Consider the following 24,011-nt stretch of genomic DNA (forward strand, 5'->3'; position numbering starts at 1 on the left):
TGTAATATCTTTCCTACTAAATAAATTGCAGAATGCTTTGCAAACTTGAGTTGATCCACACAAGAATGGTAGCCATTTCTGCAATGACATGCAGAAACAATGAAACTGGATATAGCAATAGTGCAGAACAAGAAGTGACTATACCATTGAAAATTGAGGATAATTATATTTATAGCCACTTAAAACAGGAGTATCTCCACTGAAGTGAAGTCAATGGAGTTACATCAATCTCAGTGAGAGGGAAATCAAGCCTGCAGGGTGCATTGTGGTAGGTAGAAAGGAGATTTTCACCTTGTAATTTGGCAAATACAGTGGATTTGGCAAATAGACTGAGGATAGTGTGTTGGTGCTTGGTTTGAATTATTACAACACTTATGAAAATAAATCTAAGACTTGCACATTTGAGTTTATGCCATCTGAGTCACAGCTTCAGTTTCATCCTTTTGGTTGCCTGAACTAGCTCTGTTTGATTCATCCCTAATTATCTGAGTATTTTCCTGAAAGATTTATACTTTTAATAAGAGATTAGATGGGCACTTCATCACTGGAATGAATACAACTTTATTGAATTTGGCCTGATGAGATCTTTGTGCCTATCTGACTCCTATTAACCTTAATGGCAAAACTCCCACTAACTTCAGTAGGGCAGGATCAGGCTTCTACTATTTTCTTTGCAACCACCTCTGTACCTTAGTACTATTTCCACTGTTTGATAGCCTCACGTATGGTTTTTAAGGTGGTTCTGTCATTACAGGATTTATTTCTCCAGCATCTTCTTTAGGAAGTGATTTGTTAGAAAATAGGTAGTCTGTCATGGTTTCTTTAAGAGGAACACTGTCTGAATTATGGATGCATTTGAAATCAGGACTGCAGTTATGGTATGTAGGAGATCGCACAATGGTTTAGTTTAGTAAAAGAATGACAATTTTTTCTTTATAAAAACAAACATACACAACTGGATCTGGCACATTTGTTTAGCATTGTACTGAGATGAACAAAGAGAAGAACAAAATATTCAAGTTCAAAGAAAAAACAATACAATGTATACCTATTTTTAAACGATGCTCCATTAACAGTCAAGATTCTATTTCAAATTATATTTCAAAGTAATTAACAAAAACTTGTAAAAGTATCTGACACTCAGTTTCTGTGTCTTGTTTCCTGCAGCCTACTCTTTGTACTTTTTCACCCTTACTACACTTTATCACTACAAAACAATGGTCAAAGAGGAAATAGGAAGCAAACAACAAAACTAAATTTCCCTTCAACTAGTTTTACTTGCAGCTTGGATTCTTCTACCATTGTAAGTAGTAGATAAGGGTGAACAATTAGTCGCACTTCTTCAATTGATGCTGATGACATCTGTGAGTTTATTTTTTACAGGACCAAATGCTGAAGTCCTTTCTCAATGAAGACAATTGGAATTTTGCCTGAGAAAGGGGTGCAGAATTTGGCCCTCATTAAAATTACTACCACTGCTTTTAAAAAAATTGCTTGGGGGTCTGCTTCTGCAGCTCTTGAAGTCAGTGGTTGGTTTGAGTGCAGAATGATGGCAGGTTGGCACCTTGTAATTCAGTAGAACTTTCGTAATATAGGTTTAACTATCGCTTTTCATCAATTTAATGAAATTTTACTTTCTGCTACTAGTTTTTGTATAAAAATAAGATGTATATAAATTACCACCAGATGTTTAAACCGACTCCTCCTTCCCTTCCCACTCCCCCCCCCTTTCTTTTTTGTTGCTTACACTGGTCATTAGATAGTCATATATGAAAGACATTCTTTTCAATACTGGCAATATGAGACATGTATTTAAATTAGTTCATATAAAATTCTAACTAATAAGGCAGAAAAGAAATCATAGGAAAGTGCATATATGCATGTTTGCATTAAAATGAGCTCATCTTTCTCACTTGATTAACTAAAGCAACACAAATATTTCAGCATCTCACACATATAATATATAGACTACTTCCTTGAAGCAAGCTGGTGTGATGCACTTCCACAATGTAACTGGCTGGTAACTTCAGGTAATGGGAGCTGCAGTAACAGAAGCTAAAGAAAAATGAAGCAGCAGAGAAACAAATCTCTTGTCCATTATAAAGCATAAAAAAAGAACACAAATAAATCACTTATGTCTGAGATTTCAATAATAGCCTAAAGGAGCTAGGTACCTAAATACCTTTGAAATTCAATGGGAGCTGGTTTCCTAACTCCCTTGGACTTCTTCAAAATCCTAACCTATATCTTTTTAGTATTGCTAAACTCTAAGCTTCCTTTAAACCAGCGGTTCTCAACCTTCCCCCCCCGAGTACTACTCGGGTCAGGTACAGTCAGGTCAAGTACCACCTGGGTTACATGGGGGAACAATGCCCTCTGCCGAAGCCCTGCTGCCGTTTGCCCCTTTTCAGTGGGTGGGCACTTCCGGCGGTGGATTCGGCGGCGCGGTACGGCTCGCGTACCACCCAGCCTTCTGCGAAGTACTACTGGTGGTACGCGTACCACCGGTTGAGAACCGCTGCTTTAAACAGTTGCTGCCACTTTGAAGGTGCAGTTGGATCTATGCTCTTACCAGTTTCAGTAGGTGACATTTTGGGAACAATTTCTGTCTCAGACTTGTTCCTAGTAGTTTTTTCCATAGCTGAAAGCCTTCCCTTATATCTGCTAATAAGGCATTAGTGACACATGCTTCTGGTCTCACATCTCCTTTTTGAACTATAAAGAGTGAGATTATTATACATATCAAAACACTTCGATGCAGTGTGTTCTGAAGCCCAGCGAGATAGTTATAGCTAAGGGCCCGTCTGTCATCTACAGAAATGTGATCTTTAATTATAGGCACAGGTACAGAAACCAGATATTGGCTTGAAGGAACTTGTAACTGTCATTCGTGTCAGTAAGTCAAAGATTAAGGTCCTGATCCTGCAAAGACTGGAACTACTCACTGAGCAAAGTTAAGCGTGTGCTTAATTCTTTGCTGGATCAGGGCCTAAGAATCCTATAAATACATGCTAATAGGACTCCACTTAATCCATTGCCATCCAACTGTTCTTCCTTAAAGTTGTTATAACAAACACATACACACACATCCCATTACCATGATTCTAAAATGTCTGAGTTGTACACATAGAATGGGAATTTTCAGAGGAGCTTAAGTAAGACAAACACGCAGGTTCTAACTATCAGAGTTGATAGTTCCCAAGCTTATTTTGTTTAAACTTGATGTGATTACGAATTGCAGCTAAGAATGCCAGGATGTCCCCATAAGTGCTGACATAAATAGACACACAGTTTTTGGTGATAAATGTTGAGGACGAAACTTAGACCCAGGTTCCCTAACTCAAATTTAGTTATACCCATAGGATGACCGCTTGAGTCCCTCCTAAACCCAATTTGGTGAGCTTAAATGGTGCATAGGGCCTTGTGCTGTCTCTCTGCATGGGTGAGTGTGTGTAAATTTCACTCTTAATTCTTATATTTAAGAAACCTTCCATTAAATTACTTTTTGTATTTACAGTAAAATGTAGATTATTCTAATTAGTAAGTTTATTAAATATAAGTTTACATTAAATCCACTGTTACTTGCTAACTAGACAGGGGTCGGTCCTGGGGCCGGGCCAAATGAAATCTAATGAGGTTCAACTAAAAGAAAAGTGCAGAGTCCTCCACTTAGGAAGAAAGAATCCCATGCACAGCTATAGACTGGGGACCGACGAGCTGGGCAGCAGCTCTGCAGAAAAGGACCTGGGGGTAACAGTGGATAAAAAGCTGGATATGAGTCAGCAGTGTGCCCTGGTTGGCAAGAAGGCCAATGGCATATTGGGCTGCATTAGGAGGGGCATTGCTAGCAGGTCACGGGAAGTGATTATTCCCCTCTATTCGGCATTGGTGAGGCCGCATTTAGAATATTGTGTCCAGTTTTGGGCCCCCCAATACAAAAAGGATGTGGACAAGTTGGAGAGAGTCCAGCGGAGGGCAACAAAAATGATTAGGGGGCTGGAGCACAGGACTTATGAGGAGAGGCTGAGGGAACTGGGCTTGTTTAGTCTGCAAAAGAGAAGAGTGAGGGGGGATTTGATAGCGGCCTTTAACTACCTGAAAGGGGGTTCTAGGGAGGATGGGGCTAGGCTGTTCTCGGTGGTGGCAGATGACAGAACAAGGAGCAACGGTCTCAAGTTGCAGGGAGGGAGGTCTAGGTTGGACATTAGGAAAAAGTTTTTACTAGGAGGGTGGTGAAGCACTGGAATGGGTTACCTAGGGAGGTGGTGGAATCTCCATCCTTAGAAATGACAAAGCCCTGGTTGGGATGATATAGCAGAGGTGTGTGACTAGATGACCTCCTGAGGTCCACTCTAATATTCTATGATTCTATGATTCTAACATATTGGAAATACAGTCTGCCCATTGACAATCTTGGCCCTCTTGTGGTTGGTTATCAACATACAGATTTTTCTTTCGAAGTTTCTAAAGATCCATAACTGAAACGGATGTTAAAACAAATAAGGCTAAAGAAGATTTGAGATTTTTTGGACACAGATTCCCACTTAGAACTTGTTGAAAAATGCAAAATGTGTGTGTGTGATATCCAATAAAACATGTACATGAATTCTATTCAACTGTGCTAATGCCCCTTTTACACTCAATCTTTGAACAATCAAGCGATCAAATTTTACTGGCAGAGACCTTCATGTAACAAACTTAAAATATAAATGGAATTTTAAATTTACACATGCATACATTTACAGTAAAAATGCATCATGCTCAGGTAGGCTCCAAATCTTATCACTTAGGTGAATGCTTAACTTTAAGAATGCAAGTCATCCAGTTCCTATTCAGCAAAGCATGTGCTTAACTTTAACTTAACTTTAGGGCTGAAGCAGGGCCCTAACTGGGGGGGAGGGGAGGAAAGGGAGAAGGGGTCCAGAGAGGGGGAAAGAGTAATGTAATTTGCCTGGCCAAACTTAACTAATCAACACAGCTTATTTTCAAATATTCCTTAATGGAATTATAACCTAAAAAGATGCAAAACAAATGTTAAAAGAAATGCAAAGAAATCAGCAGCCTCCAAACTGAGATTAGCCCCTCTTTCTGCCAATAAGTTATTTACTGTGAGTGATTATTTTGAGATCTAGCCCCACCGTTAAGTGACTAAGAAAAGAGGTGTCAACATTTTTATCATCCATGTGTGAAAAGGGCTTCAAAAGGACTGTTATTTCTCCCTTATCTGATGGAATAAGTATGCCAAGGATTTTAGAAAATTTTTCAGTCACAAATCAGATCATCCACATCTATATAGACGTACATTCTTCTTAAAAAAGGCAAATAATTCCAAAATATTTTTATTTGACTTACTGATCTTTCCATATTCTCCTTTTTGCCGCTTAACTTCTTCCTCTTGAAGCTGTCTCTTCCTTTTCTCTGCCTTTGTAGCTTGTTCCTTCCTTTCTTGGTTTTCCTGCATTCAAACATCCAGATAGAATGCAAAATAAAATATCCAAGAGAAAAGTTACCTAGAGAAGAGCTGATTGAGATATTTGCAATTTTATAGGCAAAAGCCTTCCAAACATGCTTCTTCATTTGATACCCACTGTTGTAGCTCAGTAGCTCAGATTCTGGGCTGTGGGATGAGTGATAGAATGAGGGCTCTTCAGAATAAACACCCGATAGGCCTTGCCTACCATGTTTTGAATCTTGATATTCAGTAAGATCTGCACTCCCTTCTAAAAATGTATCAGTTTTGCTTACTCACTGTTTCACATTGCTAGCTTCTACTTCACTGAAGCCAGACAGTTATTTTAAGGACAGCCCAACAGATTAGAGTGTCCTTAATTCTTTGTTACAAAGAGTGGATTTTTGTATTAGTTTGTTCACCTGTTCTCTGCACACCTGCTCTGGAGGGCTGGGGGAGGCGGGAAGGGGACAGCATATGAGCAGGTAAATAGCCCCATTCATTCATATGTGCTTGGATCCAAGGCCTGGGTAGCCCATATAAGGATGTAAAGGGGCCTGGAAGGGAAAGGGAATTCACACTTCTGAGCATGGGTGCTAAATTCAAATCACAATCTAGCCCTAAGCATTCACAAGTGCAAACCACCTTTAGTGCCTTGAGAAAGAAATCCCTGAAGGTTTTCATTGTGTTAAACACATCTTCTAATGACAATTTGTTTCGATCTTCACAGAGGTAGTCCGCAAGTTCTGCCTTCTTCTTTTCAATGGTGGCAAGCTCCTCCTCCAGTCCTTTTGAAAGTTTTATACTGTCCTGAGACACATTTACAATGCCATTTATTTAAGTGAAAAAGCAACATGCATTTCAATTTCCCTGAAGTCTCAAGGGATAGTTAAATCAGTGCAATAACTTTTAGAAAAATAGAACTCTACCTACTTCTTGCTTTGGAAACATAGTAACTGATGAAAAGTTAAAACTGGTTACAGTATTCTACTTGTAATTACATCACTGGTTTTCCTCAAAAGTGTGCAACTATAGGGAGACCCCGATCACCCCCTCGATACTTTCATAACATAACCACCTAGAATTCCTGGCCAGCATGACACGCTAAGCAGACAATTTATGAGGAACATGACTGCTTCCCTGCCGCTAAATTAATATTACCCTGCCTTAAGAGTACCTCTCCATAATAGGACATTCTAGACTCTGAAGGATGGTGGGATAGTGAATTATTTACTTTGGAGATATGCAGTACATATAAAAGAGTTAAGTTTTATTTAAGTTGCTGCATCTACTTTCTAAACATAGGATGGCCCTGATCCTGTTATGTTAAATTAAGCAGAATAAGATTGGACCCATGAGAATCAGTACTTATAAAAGCATACAAAAGAACCTTGCTGTTCTTCAGGAACATGAACAGCTTTTCAAGTAAAAAAAGCCACATCAACTCCTCAGCATTTCTAGAAGATGTCATGCCACAGTGATACAGCTGTATACTGTAGAGTCCTAGCTTTAATTGTAGCTTTTGGGGGGATTAAATAGACCAGTGGTTCTCAACCATTTCCACAGTGAGACTGCACATTAACTGTGAAAAAAAGTTCAGGACTCTCCTCCCATCTAAGTGTAAAGGGACACTCCCATTCTCTGTCCTGTTTGTGACCTCCAAGAGATACAAGCCATTTTGGAAGAGGGAAGTGTGAGATGGATCAGACCATGTCACTTACTTGAATAGATTGTCCATACTGTGCTTTTAAATCATCTGCTGATGACACGTTATGCTCCATTTTCAAAAGTTTCTTTAAATAAGCACCTGCCTCTGCCTTCATAACTTCAAAGTTGGTTCTGAAAATTCCACAGGAAGGTGGTAAGCCAAGGAGGACTGCAAATAATACTATGACTAGCCTGTTTTGTTAACAGAGGAAAGATTATAAAATCCCAATCCTGCAACAGCATCCCAATGGGTGGACCTCAGCGCTCATGGTGAACCTGAAAAGCATATGTGGTGACAGCATAGGGGCCCAACATACTTTCCAGTTTCTGGCTATCCCTTCATGGTAGGCAAAGTATCATATCAGCATAATGGGAGGCAGAATCGTACTGTACATCCAATGCTAAAGCAGCATTAAGGCCATCCACTACACACTTTGTATTTACAAATAAAAATCCGGATGGCTATTTAAATCAACAGTGTGTTTGCAAATTTGTTTTGAAAATTCTCAAGGGGGGGCTTAGCCACAGTACCATTACATTAATAAATAAATATATAATGAATATGCTTTATACTAACTATACACAAAAATTTGAGCTTTAGCTAATGGAACATATATACTTTGACATAAATTCCAAGGAGAAATTCCCAACAGCATTAGCAAGCTACTTCTTCAGAATTTAAGCTAAAACCAAAATACTACCTATTTTCTTAAAATCAATATACTCTTTGCATTTAATTATTTAGCAACAGCTTAACCATGTGAGTCCTTCTCCAGATGCAGTTTCTCTCAGCTACTAGCTGCAAACTCCTAGAATGTCACAGTTTCTAGAAAGGCAGACAGCATAAATCAATGCTAATTACAATGTTAATTTTGTTGTGGTGCTCCCTCATTGACTATGTTCCTCTGTGGACAAATACTTAGTCATTGGGCAAAAAGAGAGAGAAAGACAATGACGCTGTAGTCTAGTGGTTATGATCAGCCCCCTAGGAGGTGGGAGACCCTGGGTCCAGTCTCTCTCTCTCTCTCATTATTTATCCATAGTGGAACAGCTTTAGCAGAAGTGACTGAGGGAACCCCACCTAAGACTATCCCATTGCTCAGTGGTTAGAGCACTGTTCCTGAGAGGTAGGAGGCCCCTGTTTACATTCATTCTTCACCTCTGCCTGAGAGGGGGTTCCCCATAGCTCAGGCAAGTGCTTTAACCACTAAGCTACAAATCAAAAGGTGGGTGGCATCCTCATCCAGAGAGATTTTGAGCGGGACCTGATTCATTAGGCTGCCCTTGAGCACACGAACTGGATCAGGTCCTGCATATGACTTAGACAGCTGAATGCCCAGCTTCCATCAGTTTGTGAAATCACTCTGAGGGATTAGGCAGTCTGCAGCAGTGCACATGCTCAGAGGCAGAAATATAGGCACGTCGGGAACTCTTACTCTGGAAACCTAGACACCAAGCAAGTTTAGGTGACTACAGAGTTCAATGGGAGTTTTGTGGATTGCGGTAGAGCCAAAACTGGGACTTAAGTGCCTACATTCCTATTTTAGGTACCTAAGTCTGGGGTTTATGTGCTTAAGTACCTTTGTGGATCGCACTCTTAAAGATTAAAAAAACAGGTCATACCCTGCTGCCTTTGAAACACAGTCAAGGTCATTGGGAAGCTGTAGTAGATCCGTGTGGTTTTTTTCAACTTCCTAAAATTTAAGTGAAATTTTTTTATTTTGTATAGTCAATTTCTTTACACATGTAGGCACAGAGATGCTTAATTTTAAAAAGTCAGAACTGAGAAAGTACAGTTTACATGTATTGGGAGAAATTTAGCCCTGTTATTACTCTGTTGTCTTTAACAGTCTCATGTAAATGTGAGGAGTATCAGCTTGTCTGACTTTACTATGTTGTAATCTGATAATTGGTACATATAGGGTAAGCGCTGCATTTAATAGTAAGTGCTATATGCCATACCCTCCCAACACCTAACAAGAAATGTGACTGCATCCTTTGGGACAGATTTTTGGGCATAGCCAAAATGCACAGTAATCAAATCAGAGGTGTGTGCATAAAGTTTCCTTTGAATTGCTCTGATCCTATTGTGTTCCTATAGATGCTAACCTTGCTTTGTCAACAGAGTGCAACAACCTGAAGACTGTTCTGATATGCACTGGCCTATTACTCCTAAAACAATCCAAGAATGGCATGGCAAAGGATCATCCAGAACACACTTTTCCTCTAACCACATCCCCTTTTCCTATCTCGCCAGCACCAGAGAGTGTGTGTGTGGGCCATATAAGCCTCTTTTTCAGCTCTACAGAACTTGCAGGGTTACCTTTATCTGGTGTGATGCTCCCCAGAGCTTGTGGCCAGTGTACACTAGCAGTCCAGTGCGATGCAAGAACCTGACCTCCTGTTTCTCACTAATAGAGTGCAGAAAATTCATTTCATTTGGCAAACTGGCCGTAGCATGGGAATAACGTGAATGAAACTACAAAGATTGGGAGAAGACAAAGGGAGCAGCAAGGAGATATTATATTAAACAAGCTTTTGTAAAAGGAAATCATGCCTCACCAATCTATTAGAATTCTTTGAGGGGGTGAACAAGCATGTGGACAAGGGTGATCTAGTGGCTATAGTGTACGTGGACTTTCAGAAAACCTTTAACAAGGTCCCTTACCAAAGGTTCTTAAGCAAAGTAAGCAGTCATGGGATAAGAGGGAAGGGCCTCTGATGAACCAATAACTGATTAAAAGACAGGATTCAAAAGGTAGCAATAAATGGGCAATTTTCAGAATGAAGGGAAGTAATTAGCAGGGTCCCTCCCCAGGGATCTGTACTGGGACCAGTGCTGTTCAACACATTCAAATGATCTGGAAAAAGGGGTAAACAATGAGGTTACAAAGCTTGCAGATGATAAAAAGTTACTCAGGATAGTTAAGTCCAAAGATAACTGTAAAGACTTAAAGGGATCTCACAAAACTGGGTGACTGGGCAACAAAATGGCAGAAAATCAATGTTGATAAATGCAAAGTAATGTATGTTGAACACATAATACCAACTATATATACACAAAATGATGGGGGTCTAAATTAACTATTACCACTAAAGAAAGATCTTGGAGTCATTATAGGTGGTTCTCTGAAAAGATTGCTAAGTGTGCAGCAGCAGTAAAAAAAAAAAGATAACAGAATGTTAGGAACCATTAAGAAAGGAATAGAAAAAGGAGACAGAAAATATCATAATCCCACTATATAAATCCATGGTGTACACACACACACACACACACACAAACACACACACACACACACACACACACACACACACACACACACACACACACACACACACACACACACACACACACACACACACACACTGGAATTGGAAAATGTACAACAAAAATGATTAAGGGCATGGAACAGCTTCCAAATGAGGAGAGATTAAAGAGACTGGGACTGTTCAGCTAAGAAAAGAGATGACTAAGGGGGGGATATGACAGAGGTCTATAAAAACATGAATGAGTGGAGAAAGTAACTAAGGAAGTGTTATTTAGTAGTAGTAGGCATCCTTCAGTTTTGAGAGACCATGGCTATGCACTCTGGAGAGGTAAAACATTTGTTCAGTTGGTCTTATGGCAGCCGCGGCTGTGGCTGAAGAGACCCACTCGAGAGATACAACCGCTGCCACATTTGTCACATTTCTGGGGGCTGCCCAGTTTTATGGCAGGTGGTAATTGTCCTGTGAGATACAAGGATCTCTCCCACCAATAGGAGACAGCCTCTGGCTCTCCACTCTACACCAATTGATTAAGGCTTAAAATCAGTGATTGCTGCTTCCCTTATTGTGTCGACACTCAAGGTGAAGCTGAAGTACTTCTCCAGGGCACAAACCCGGGCAGATAACATTGAGGTCCTGAGTTGCCCATACATCAGGGCCCCCTGCTCAGCATCACCGGTAAAGTCCAGAAGGGAGAAAGAACCAGCAGATCTGGTACCTGATCCGCTGCAGGAGTTGCCAGAAAGATACTAACATGTTAGTACCTGACCACTTTTAGGGGCTCCATTCTGGATTTTCTGTCTGAGTTTACTCTCATAGCCTTACATTCTACCAAATTCACACACAAGGCAGTGGGGTTTTTCTGTCAGGAGTTACTCCCTTAGCCTTTCGCCCTCCTGGGCTACCCACAAGGCAGTGGGTTTGATGAGTTGCAGGTAGTACAGTCTACTCTCATTATGGTAGCGGGCACATCCTGACATAAGGAAGTGTTATTTACCCCTTCCCATAACACAAGGCAGTGGGTTTGATGAGTACTTTCACACAATTGTCAAGAACTCATTGCCAGGGGATGTGAAGGCTAAGAGTATAACTAGGTTCAAAAAAGAATTAGATAAGTTCATGGAAGATTGATGGACCTATGGCTATTAGCCAAGATGGTAGCAGGTCAAGATCCTGACATAAGATAACAGAAGAACACATGGCAAGTTCATTCCTTCTGAAGCACCTGGAACTGGTCTCATAACACAAGAACCATGGCCAATCTTATGTTATGTCAAGAAAAGGACTTTGGTATAATTTCAACAGTGTTCTATATGGCAGGGGGGCCAAACTGTGACTTTTTTACAGCTAAAATGCAGCTCACAGAGACCCCTATTTCCCTCCCCCTTCTCCACCTCCCAGACTGGGATGGGGAGCTCAGAGCTTCTGCCCTGCAGCAGGGTGGTGGGGCTAGAGGATCCTGTCCAGCAGGAAGGGGAATCTCAGGGGGTGAGGAGATGTTAATAATTTTGGATCTGATCTTGTCTCATTGAGATCAATGGCAAAGTTCCCATTGTTTTCAAACAGGTACAGGAGCAGATCTTAAAATGTAAGTGGGGTACATTTGAAATTAGAGCACATTAACATCAGCTGAATGTACGTCTGGAAACATATTACATGCAAAACTAACTTCTCAATAAGAAACTTTAGTGGTACCTCCAAAATATGGTGAAGCAGAGTAATCCGAGTTTGGTTTGCTTTGGTTTCTGTTAGTTTGAGCAAAGTGCTAATTTTAAAACCGCCAGCATCTCCAGTGTGACGCCCCTAAAAGATAGATAAAATAAAATCCTTGTTTCAGCTTAAAATAAAAAGGCTCCATTATTCAATTTCTGTTATTTATAATTTATTACTTACACAGGAGACCAGATTGCAATTATATTTTTCCAGATATAAAAATGTAATAATTTCAAAAAGGTTACTTACATAGTTCAGAAAGTTTCCAACTTTAAGAATCAACTGACAGAAAACTGGCAGCCGGTGACTGGTAAGAAGTGCTGAAAAAAATAAAAATTGATGGTTTATTCAATGAAGTCTTTGAAATTGGATTTTCCTGAAGTTTAAAAAGGGTTTGCACAAAGCTGTTGTCTCAGATTATGCAGAGCCAGTATTTTTATGGCTTTGGAAACATGCCAGGCATAGGATTAGTTTGTCCAGTGCAAAAAGAAACAGGAATACATAAGTAGAACAAAAGTGGCACAAGTAGGCTTGGACGTATAGTTGTGTGGATAGTTGATCTTCCTTTTAAGTTTAGAGTCTGTCTGCGTATACAGTGATCAGTAGGAGGAAAAACTACTTGAACAATTTCTCAAGCGCATCAGGCCAAAAAGGTCAATTTCAGGTGTTTTTCTGTGCATGTTCCCTATGGTTAAAAAAATTACACAAAAAATGAGCCTGCAATAAACTAAAACAAACAAAAAGGTCATATATGTAGAATTCGTGACTTCCCCCTCACTAATGGAGATCGTTGGTAGGAGTTAGCCAGCACACCTATATTTTACTCACAATTTGCTAGAAGCATTTCCCTATTCTGTGTGTTCCACGTCAGAGCTGAACTGTATAAAGTGCAGTTCTGTATCAAGTATTCCAGAGATGGGAATCTGTGGCCAGTGCTCCCACATGAGCTTCCTGTTCAGATAATAAGAGGCCCATCTTCCCCAGGTTCTAGGATACGGTGTCATCATTTCACTTCAACTACCAGTGAATTTTCACTTGGCTTTGAGCACAAAGCATTGATACAATTGCATCCAACTTACTTTCACAGGCTCTCCTGATCATTTGTGCTTTGGGCCATAGCAAATCCAACAGAATGCCTGTCTCTTCACGTAACAGCATACATTCAATACGCAACTGGTAGCTGATGGAGAAAGTCAATGCAAGAAATACAGGCATGCTTAGCAGAATCATGTCTAGCCTGACACGACCATATTGCTGAACTAACACCAGCACAAGTGTTATCTTGTTCTCTTTAATGCCATCTCATGAGATATTTCTCCCATTGGATTAGATTATAAATAAATCAAACCATCTCAGAGACATTTAGACAAGTGTCCTATAAACAATTATAATCTCCCCTCCCAGAACACGCATGTAGGCAACATCATATTGCAACCTATGCAAGAAAAACACCATTGCAATGATGAAAATAAATAATAATACCTAGCTCTTGCATAGCATTTTTCATCTGTAGGTCTCAGAGTGCTCTACAGATGGGAAAACTGAGGCATGGGGCGGTGAAATGATTTGCTCAAGATCACCCAGCAGGCAAATGGCAGATCTGGGAATAGAGCCCGTGTCTCCTGAGTCCCAGTCCACTAGACCATACTGCTTCCTGTTGTACAGCTCTAGGTGAGCTTTGTGTTTCTCTGCTTAAATGAGGAGCAGTATTTGTCAGCATGGAAATCCTGAATCCTTCATGGTAATGCAAAGTGATCCACAGTAATGTATAAAAACACTGGAATAGCCAAGAAAGCATTTTAAAAGAGTTATTTTAAAGCAACGAATGCACGAAGACAGATATAAAATACAGTTTTATAGCAGAATGTTAAAAAGAGTGCAAATACAGAAGAGTCAGACCTTCAGATTTTTGTAGAGCACCATCACAATTTACAAACACGTCACAATGTTCTCATAAAATAGTACAAAGATTACTGTACATCTGCCAGTCTGCCCAATTAATTCAGGAAGGCTGCTCCTCTGGTCAACACTGCATGACACACAAATAATCTACTCTTTAGTGCATAAAACAACGAGAGTTCTGTGACACCTTAAAGACTAACACATTTATTTGGGCGTAAGCTTTCGTGGACAGAAACCCACTTCGTCAGATGCAAGTGTATAGTGTGTGTTTGTTCTGTGCACCAGCCACTATCAAGGGTCCCATAAGAAAGGAATCTACCACAGCTTGCAAATAGAGGGGTTACTCCTTGAGGTTAAGCAGTAGAAGCACATGCTTCTAGTGTTGTGGGCAGCAATGACCCTTGTTGATAATCATCTCTCTCTCTCACACACACACACACACACACACACACACTGAAGTCAATGAAAATTTCCCTTACCTAGCAATCCCAAGGAGGAGGACATAAAATTGGTCTGCATTTGCTAGTTTTGCTTTTTCTTTGTAGGATTTCAGGCTCTCTATCTAACAAGGAATAAATCAGTTAACACTAACCATTGCATTTGGTTTCCATATTCACACAGGGCCCACTTTTCAAAATTGACTGCCTATGCTGCACACGTCCTTGAATATTTACATGAACAAGGTGATCAATTGGGCATGCAAGGACCATTTTGTGAGTGCAAATGCACAGATTATAAGCTCTTTGGAGCAGAGATCATCTTTTTGTTCTCTGTTTGTACAGCACCTAGCATAATGGGGTCCTGGTCCATGACTGGGGGATCTGAGGATCTACCACAATACAAATAAATATTAATACATACCCAAGTTAGGGAGCCACTTTTGAACTTAAAGGCTCACTCCTTATCACTAATGTCCCTCTGGAAAGCTGGCTTCTTCCGAGAATGTATTTTCACATTACACCATTACCCACCCAATGTAAAAATGGACCACTGTGCTTTTAAGTGATATCCACTCCAAATCTCCCAATGTGCTGTTGTCTAATCTTTGTCTCAGTGCCGGATCCTGCAATCGGCTCCAAATGGGAAGACACATTATCTCTTAGGGCACCTTTGGATCTGGTTGCAGAATCTGTCCCTTACAATGTAATATCTTAAGAGCTAGGACTGGGACTTTGTATTTAATACAGAATCAAGCCCACTGTAGCTGTGTAAAAACAAATAAATCGTGCCAATACCTCTTGCTTTTCAGGCAGTAACTTAATTAGCTGCTTCAGAATGTCAGCATCAAACCTGGTCCCGTCCCCTCTCTGAATCATGTCAGCAACCTCTTCATTTGAGCTGCAGGAAAGACATGCTTAGAAGCAACTGTATAACTAGGAGTAACGTGCCAAAAATAAGAGGAACTGATTCTGTAGCTAATATCACAGCAGTAAAAGATTAAGATCAAAATGGAAGTTACTGCTTTTTCCCCCACTACTGCGCTTACCTATCTTTACTTCTAAGATCATAGGTGTGCTAGAGAAATAGGATGATATTAAGAGAGACACTGTCAAGACAGGTCCTTAGTACCCTCCTTAGATTATTAAAACTGGAAGAATTTAAGAAGCAGAATGTAGTTGTCACCATTGGTTTATGTTTCTTGGTGATGTTTTGAACTTTATTAGCTTGCACACTGAACCTAGAGGGCTCCATTTTTAGTTTGGTTGAATTTCCAGTATCACAGGGAAAGATTCTCCTTCCCTCCCCCACACCAGCTTTTAGAGAATTCAAAGCAAAAACCAACTCTCCTCCTGCTGACACAGACATTTCACTAGTTTGGAATGGGCCCAAACCAGAATGCTTTATCCGAACCCGCTCTTGACCTCACTCTGCTGTCCTACACGTGGTGAAACAAGATATATTTGACATGAATCCAAGAAAATTCTGGTGTTGGTTCTGCAAAACCATAGCTGCTATGCTAACTGGAGTAAATATTTCCTATCATACTGTTTAAATATGAACATATATAGTATAACAGTAAATGAAACAATGAATTCATACTACTGGGGCTCTTTTGGGTAATGCTGATCACTAATTTGGCTCCTGAGCCACTGTATGACTGTTTTAGTAGATCCAAAAAATATTTCTATTGAACTGATTTGCATACCATTGCTGTATTTTATTCAAACAATGAGATACTCATCAAATCTTACCATTTAAATTGCTTCAAAAATATGTTCAAAAGGAGGCTTTTCTTCATATCTATAAATGTGATCTGTGTTAAAAAAAACACAATCAGATGAGAAGAAATGTTTTCTTTGATTTTAATAAAAATATAGGCAAGAGCGTTTTGATTTTAGTATGTCTGGTTTATATTACTTATATGCACTTTTCATAAGTTAAGCTCAAAGCAATCCACAAAGGAGTGCAAGTATGATTATTGTCAGCCTACAGCTAGAGAAACTTCTCCAAAGGTTGTAAGAGTGGAAAGTACCCCCTGCTTCTGACTCCCAGTGAGTACCCACCCACTAGACTGCATCTAACTTCATTGGAGCTAATGAAATATTGTTTGCTGTAATACTGTCTATCATACGCCCTTTTAGGCTATCAAAGGCACTGGGAAGGAATGTATCCCAGGCATCTTACTGTGTTATGAAAGGCTAATAAGAATAAAGAGCGTACTATGGTTTAAAAATACAGGAGACAACCACAAATAAAAAGAACCCTTTCATTTTAGTCGAGCCATTTTCATGATCTTTGCCATAACCAGAAGTCAGTGAGCATGCCCAATTACCTCTTTTGGTTCTTTTATTTTGGGTGCTGCAGTCTCCTTGGGGTTTGTTTGTGAAACACAAAAGAGTTGCTCTATGCTTGTGTAATCAGGTTCTATAATGTCATCGCCACTGCTGGTAACTGAAGCCCACATGGAGTGACTTTCTGAAAGAGACAAGGCAACAGGACTGGCTACTGAGACACCCGAAAACTCAGCACATCATTTTCAAAACAATATTACTTACTAGAAGGGAAACACTAGGAAATGATTTAAGAGTGGCAGTTCCCCACAGATAATATCCCAAAAGTTTGAAGGTTAATTAAACCAGGAAAATTACAGCCACTTGTCATTAAAAGAACTGAAGACAGCAGCTGAGCTAAACGGGTGTTACTAACTTCGGTTTGCTCTAGCTGATCTGCTACATATTGCAGATTAGCAATGTGCACGCACAGGACACTGAGCTAAAATTAGGTTAACATCTCTGCCTAAAATACTTACGGACTCCCTAAGGCTGCATAAACTCTCCTAGAAATGGGCTGGTGACTGATGTTTTCTGGGAGTGCGAGATCTGTTTCACAGCTTCCATCAAAAATGGTATGGTAAGGACATCAATTAAAACACACAGAAGTGAAGTTAATTGCTAAAACATTATTATTCTAAATGAGTGTGGTATTATAGAGCCTTCCATCCAAAAAGCTTTATAAACATTAAAATAGTGGCATCTCAACCAGTCTCTGTATTAACCCCATTTTATGGATGAGAAACAAGCAAAGAGAGAGATTGAGTGACATATCAAAGGTCATCCTTAGCAGAGTCAGAAACTGAACACAGATCTTATAACTCTCAGACCTGTGCTTCTCCCACCAGGCCTCTCACTCAAGCAAATATTTCTACTGTTCACTAACTAAAGCCTTAGTTTCTTAAGCCCCTCTATGCAGCGGGATGCTTGCTTCAGTGGGACTCAGAGCAGCTGTAAGAAGCCACCCACATAGTACTCTAACCTTTGCTGGCGACATTTTTCTTAAAGAGTTTTAAGGTAATTCAACGAATGCAGGATTACAAGCACGTACTTCTTGCCACATCAAAGGGAAGCTTCTGCCATTCAAAAGGCTTCATTCGTAATGTTGGTGTCTTTGCTTTCTTAGGCCAAGGCTGATTTTCGCGTCCACAAGAAGCAACATATCGAGCAGCATTACTGCGTGATAAGGGAAGAGGGGGTGGCATGGGTGCCATGCCAGGCATCAGAGGGGTCAGACTTTGCCCCGTGCAAAGCTGAGGAGGAGGAGGGAGCAGTGGTGATAGTGGCAGAGCAGGAAGTGCAGATGTACACGGCCTTGGCAGAGCTGAACAGGCTGGTAGTTGGGAAGAGAGAGAGTTCTCTGAAGTTCTTGGTAGCTGCAGTGGAAGGGTTGGTGTTTCAAGAGGGATAGCAGGGTGCTGATCTGCACTTAGGGACTCCTCTTCTAAGTCCATGTCAATTTGAATACACTTATTCACTTTTTGAACCAGTCTCTTTTGTGCCAAATTGTGACTCTTTGGACATTTTTTGTTTGCCGGAAGTCTCTCCATGGCTTCCTTAACGTTGTCTTCCTGTTCTACAAAACAATAAATCCTATGGATTAGCAGGTTCTACGGTACAGACAGCTAGTGCAAAATTCCATATAGAAATACAAAAGTAGCAGGCCTTACTTTAAACATACACAGGTGAAATATTTCAATCTGCTTCGCGTGAACAAATTACATTTTAAACATGGTTTTAATATGTCAATGTCAGGAAATAATCCAGCATCAGTGAGAGCAAAGCCCAGACCACAAACCCATGCACTATCTCCACTGGATCCCTAGCCTTGCACTATAACTTTCAAGCAAGGAGAAGCAGGTGCTGACTAATGGGAAACAATCTCTCTACTTCTCTTACTGCTCTCTTTCCCTATCACTCATCCACTCATCAGCTGTTTCACCTACTTCAAGGACTGAGAGGAAGCCAGTACAGACTTTTCTACCTTTCCACAGTCATTCACCTACAATGGAAAAAGACCAAACAGAAGCTAATAGAGCCCAGGGAGAAGACATACCTAGAATGAGGCACCCAGGCCTGAGGTCCAAGGACCCCGCATATTACCACTGAAATTACTTCAACTTCAGAAATGAGAGGATCCTGAGAGAAGCTATAGCTAATCTGAGCAAATAGTCTACACCTGGGGGTAAGCCCAGGGGTCTGTGGCTGGGCTGGCTCCTTGCCCTAGAACCTTACACCTGGGATGAGTAAATTGCAGGCAAGCTTGAAAATTAGCCCTTTGATCCTACTTTTTTGTTTTTTCTCAATGAATTTTTAATCCATGATAGAGCTGTACCTCTCGCCCTCTGATTGTTTAGTTGCCTTCATAGCCTCTTGCAAGGGATTCCCTCGAAGGCTTTTTGAAAGCTCAGCTAAATCATATCTGGTCACTACCCTATTGAGTCTCCCAGAGAATGTTAATAAGTTGGAGAGGCAGAGTTCTCCTTTATAGTAGCTGCGCTAATGCAACCATGTCACAACACATTCATCAGCATTTCAAAGAGGTGGTTGTATCAGTATGCTTGGAAAACTAGAACTGTCAACAGGCAGAAAACATTATTACTGTTTCCTACCCTCAGTGAAGTCACTAGCAACAGAGTGGCTAATATTGGAGAGACAAACAAGGCAGGTGCAGCTTTAAATAGGGGTCCCAATCCTGAAAACTCTCACACACATGCCCAGCTTTATACAAGTGAATAGTTCCATTGAATTCAATGGGACTTTTCACATGCATAAGTGTTTGCAGGCTCAGGTTCCAGTTCTGACTGCCTGGTAAAATGAAGTTCCTGTGAACTTCCCCCCATATTTTATTGGAAGTATGGAATGAATGGGAAGATGATCAGAAGGATCCCATGCTGGTAAGGCAATTACAAGGAAGAACCTGATATAGGATCTATATAGGAGCTAGTTAGGAGAAGTTGCAGGGATAAACAAACTGAAAGAGGTCTCAGGGAAACCAGCAGCCCCGTATGCCTACATGGGCCCAATTGCAGTGAAAATTTAGGCCCTAGTTCTACTTCTGTTACTGAGGTCTCTCAGAGCACGTGGTCCAATCCCTTTAGTAATGATTTTTTTAAAAAGTGGCATCCATTTCTATGACTTGCATAAAGAAAATGTCACATCACATTTTGTCCACTACCACTATGTAGGATCAAAAAGCCTGCAAAAGGAAGTTTGCTGCTGGCACCTTAGACCTCTGTGAAAGATACTAGCCTACGAGATCAATATCTAAAGGACATATTGCTTTTGAAAACCCTAAAGGTTTGTGGTAGCTTATTGTTATATCGTTTGTTCTACATGGGTGCTAATAATATCTAATCAATCAATGGACTTACCCATGGAGATGTAGGGCTGTTTGCCATATCTAAACACCAATAATACCTTGCTCTTTGACAAGCCTTTCCTCCACATATCTCAAATCACTCTACCAGAGATGGCTGAGTAACATTAACTTCCTGTTATAGGTGGGAGAAATAGACAGAAAGATAAGTGGCTTACTTGAAGTGAAACAGTGGAAATAGGCTCCTGACTCCCAGTCTAGTGGCCTATCCACTGGTCCCTGTTGCCTCCCTCAGTTAGAGTACAGAGCTGTCTCAATGGCAGACTACAGGGAATATATGAACCAATGTTATAGCTATCTAGCAGAACATTTGAGCGCTCGCCCAGTAAGCCCCCCACATGAAAGTGGTGGAGAGAAGAAGCCTGCTACCTTGCAAACATGTTGTGAAAAGATGTGGTGAGGCCATGGGGTAGGGTAGGTAGAAGGCATTAAGAACTGCCAGAGACCAAAAAAAAAAAGAAGTGTGGAATTGCTTCCTAGATTCATCAGCTACCTACTGACATTTACCAGTGGTCTTCATCACTAACCTCAAGAGGAAAGCCAGTGGAAACACTGCCTATTGCATTTCAAATGGCGAGGCAGCTAAGATCTGTAGGGAGTGGGCAAACTTCCCTAAGGATTCCAGGTAAACATCTACTACTTCAAATAATTTATGTAGTAGCAATAACAACAGCTCTGAACATGCACTTACGCACATACTTAACATACAGGTGAGTAGCACCTATGACTTTAACGGCACCATACACATGAGTAAAATTATTCTCAGGCATGTTTGTCAGACTGCGGCCTTAATATTTATATCATGCTTTGTATTTCCAAAATTCTGGATTAACATCAATTAATTAATTAATTTTAAAAGGTGATTTGCAAAAAGCTACACAAGTCAAAGATAGAACTGGGATTAGAACCCAGAAATTACTGGTTCCCAGTCCTATATTACTGCCCTAAACACTCTACAGTAACTCAAACCAACTCTCTTCCCAGAAAGCCAGCACTTTTTTATACTTATGACAATATGTTCATTGATCTTAGAATATATCCACAGTAAATTTGGGAACAGTGGCTCAGAGCTTAAAAGAAAACAGTAAAACTGTGGGTTTGGGGTTTTTAATCTTAATTTATGAACAGGAACTTTGCTTTAGAAACCAACAAAACCATCAAATCAGTCAGAAAGTTACATTTCAGTTAGGTATGAGATGAAATAATTTCAAATCTTAGTTTGGTTAAGATTGCCAACAGCAAAAGTAGCAAATGAGCATTATTTATGGCTGCTGTCTACTTGAAGTCTCTCACTGTGACTTTCCATAATTTTTTTTTTTATTTTATAAATAATCACTAATGTCTTCCCAAAGGTAGAGTAGATTTTGATTTCTTTTATGCAAGCAACTTAATGTATCCCCCTTAGGATCTCAAAATCTTTTTGTTAAAGTTGTACAGATGTTTGTAATTACTCTAGCAGGGTAAGTGAGGATTTTATTACTGTGAACTATCCTAATGAGAAATAATCCTTGTGGGGTTGTAAGTGAGTTGTAAGTGTAAAATGAGATAAATATCATATTAGAAATAAATCATATTAAACTTCTACTGCTTATACCTGTTAATTATGCTGTTGGTGGAATCAGTAATAGACTTAATTAGGAAGCTTTTTTTCAGAGAACTGTTTTAAATTATTACTGTAGCATTCTTATACAGCTAGAGCAACTTTTTAAAGACCTGTTGTACATAATTTACATTCATATTTCAAGTATAGTTAATATGCTTTGACTGATAAAGGGGTTTGTAACATGGTATGAGAACCTCTAGAGAAATCCATGCTGTTATCTTAAAACTTTAGTATTATTATTTAGAGGGCACTTTAGCTTGCATTGCTGTTAGTGTTCAAGTGAGCCTGCGGGTATGTTTAAAGAAAAAGCTGCACATGAAGTTTCTTAATATTAGAATATTTGCCTCTTTACTTACAAAATCCACTATCTTCAAAGGAACCCTCATATCATTTTAACTTAGTCAGTTTAGCTATACCTTAATAAACAGAGCAAGGACTGGCTTGCTATAGAAACCTGTGAAAATGAACCAGTTCTATTGAATGTAGATGGTTATTTAAGGAATAGCAATTCTGTTAGCATGCATGGAGGCCAGGAGCCACAGTGTGATTGAAATAGAATATCAAAGTTTAGATAATCCACTTAAAGAAAATTTGCCTACAACTAGGAGCATCGTGGTTCTTTTCAATATACTGCTAAATCATTAAATTTGTTAGTCTTTAAAGTGCTACAGGACTCTCATCGTTTTTGCTAAATCATTCTATTTCTACAACTGATGTCTGTAGTATGGCAGAATGCAAATTGTGTCTCTCTTTCACTTAAATCTATTTTACCAATGCATTGGAAACATGTGATCTAGAAGAACACAATTTCCCAAAGTTAGGATTTAAATTCTTACTTTAGAGTTAGATTTTTTTTAAAGTCTTACTTTCATCTAACTTCTGAGCTGTGCAAAGACTCTAATTTTCAATTTCTAGAATTGTTGAAGATACATAGCTACATTATCATGCAAGACCTCATTATCTGTAGTTGATACTTGAGAGCCCATTCACTGGTTATCATTACTCTACTGAATAGATAGACTTAAAAAACCTGACATTTCCTTTTTTGCAGACATTCCAGTTCAAAAGATCTATCTTAAAAGCTGACTCAAAAGTAAGTAAATCCTAATATATTAGTTTAAAATGTGAAATAGAAAACTATTGTAGGATTTAAACCAGTTATGTGGAAATGCAATAAAATGACTTGTTTGCTAAATAAATAGAAGCTAAGTAAACCAGACAGGAAGCTGGTTGGCATACATAGCAGGCTTCCAGTCATCAGAGAGAGTACATCTGATTGTCTCACAAGGAGCAACTCTTGTTAAATAGGATTTTGCTTGTCTCAAGGATTTGCCAAAGGGATATTAACTTTTGGGATTTCACAATTTTTTGTCTTCCCATTATTGCTTGAGATCTTTATGAAGAGATATAAGACAGTCAAGAAAACCTTAAATACAGTTTTAAACCAAAACAGGGATCTTAATTTCTACCCAATAAGTACTACTTAACATTCTACCCTCAAAAGTCTGTACTCTCAACAACATCAGGAAAAGTTATATGGTCTTCAAGGATTTGCTAAATTCCAGAGGGGTAGCCGTGTTAGTCTGTATACAGCAAAAACAAGAAGAGTCCTGTAGAGATTTGCTAGACTCTGGTTTTGGAGAGATTTTAAAGGGACAGCAATAACTTAAATTACATTTCCATTTGTGACTCAAGTTATATTATTGTTATAACTATACATTTGTATTAAGACACCAAAACAAGAGGAACAGTGAATGATGATGTTATTTATTACCAATAATCTAAGTTACTCACCTATTTCTGATTTAATTACTGCCCCATAATGCCTAGATTTTATGAGAAAGACTTGGAACAAGGAAGGGAGAAAGTGGTAATGTTAACTTCTAGCAACTCTTTTGTAATATGTTTATCTGTCTGTCTTCCCTTTTGTCTAGTGCTGCATGTCTTGCTCATGATATACAGGTGTTCAAGGTCTACACTGATGTGTGTGTGTGATCACTCTTTGCTTCTCTGTTAAATCAATGCTGGATTAAATTAGAATCCCTGTTTAGAAACAAGTTATTTTTCCTGAGGGTCTGCCAGCTTTTCCATTACAGTCCTGTGCTTTTTGTGGGGTTGTTAGTTAGCTATTTAAAAATTGCTTCCTGTGGGAAGCCTGCCTTGGCAAATGTGCATGACCCTAATCCAGAATTGTCACAGAGCTACTGAACCATTGTGAGC

General features: G+C 39.6%; 1 protein-coding gene and 1 long non-coding RNA gene across 6 annotated transcripts in view; one reads left to right on the forward strand and one right to left on the reverse strand.

Annotated features, from left to right (window-relative positions):
- Positions 1-860: 860 nt before the first annotated feature.
- Positions 861-23,677, reverse strand: LOC137157602 (inverted formin-2-like). Of its 4 annotated transcripts, none has more exons than XM_067554970.1 (14): positions 23,586-23,677; positions 17,861-18,385; positions 16,812-16,954; positions 16,231-16,292; positions 15,274-15,376; positions 14,518-14,600; positions 13,216-13,316; positions 12,386-12,456; positions 12,119-12,226; positions 8,780-8,850; positions 7,171-7,288; positions 6,095-6,259; positions 5,353-5,455; positions 861-2,055 (listed from the first exon to the last, which is right to left on the reverse strand). In XM_067554970.1, the coding sequence occupies exons 2-14, from the start codon at positions 18,357-18,359 to the stop codon at positions 2,027-2,029; spliced, it is 1,656 nt and encodes a 551-aa protein (XP_067411071.1). In that variant the 5' UTR covers positions 18,360-18,385; positions 23,586-23,677; the 3' UTR covers positions 861-2,026. The 4 variants fall into 4 exon arrangements, with proteins under 4 accessions (XP_067411071.1, XP_067411067.1, XP_067411069.1 ...); XM_067554966.1 differs by lacking the exon at positions 23,586-23,677 and adding an exon at positions 20,184-20,245; XM_067554968.1 differs by lacking the exon at positions 23,586-23,677 and adding an exon at positions 18,866-18,925.
- The window catches only part of LOC137157604 (uncharacterized), a 29,224-nt gene continuing 24,802 nt past the window's right edge, over positions 19,590-24,011 (forward strand). Inside the window, exons 1-2 of one of the 2 annotated variants that reach the window (XR_010921154.1) lie at positions 19,590-19,706; positions 22,843-22,884. This is a non-coding gene — a long non-coding RNA (uncharacterized lncRNA). Of the gene's footprint in view, positions 19,707-20,676; positions 20,814-22,842; positions 22,885-24,011 lie in introns of those variants that run through there. The other variant, XR_010921153.1, reaches the window with a different exon arrangement.

Source organism: Emydura macquarii, unplaced genomic scaffold (assembly GCF_026122565.2).
Source record: "Emydura macquarii macquarii isolate MOO-44397 ecotype Brisbane River unplaced genomic scaffold, CSIRO-AGI_Emac_v2 contig_1551, whole genome shotgun sequence".
In the NCBI taxonomy this organism is placed as follows: domain Eukaryota; kingdom Metazoa; phylum Chordata; order Testudines; family Chelidae; genus Emydura; species Emydura macquarii.

What these genes read in the sequence shown, in the direction of transcription:
- LOC137157602 (XM_067554966.1), bottom strand. An exon ending in TACTGCCTGAAAAGCAAGAG is followed by an intron (nt 14,601 to 15,273) that starts GTATTGGCACGA and finishes ATTCCTTGTTAG; the next exon opens with ATAGAGAGCCTGAAATCCTA. An exon ending in GATCAGGAGAGCCTGTGAAA is followed by an intron (nt 12,457 to 13,215) that starts GTAAGTTGGATG and finishes TATTTTTTTCAG; the next exon opens with CACTTCTTACCAGTCACCGG.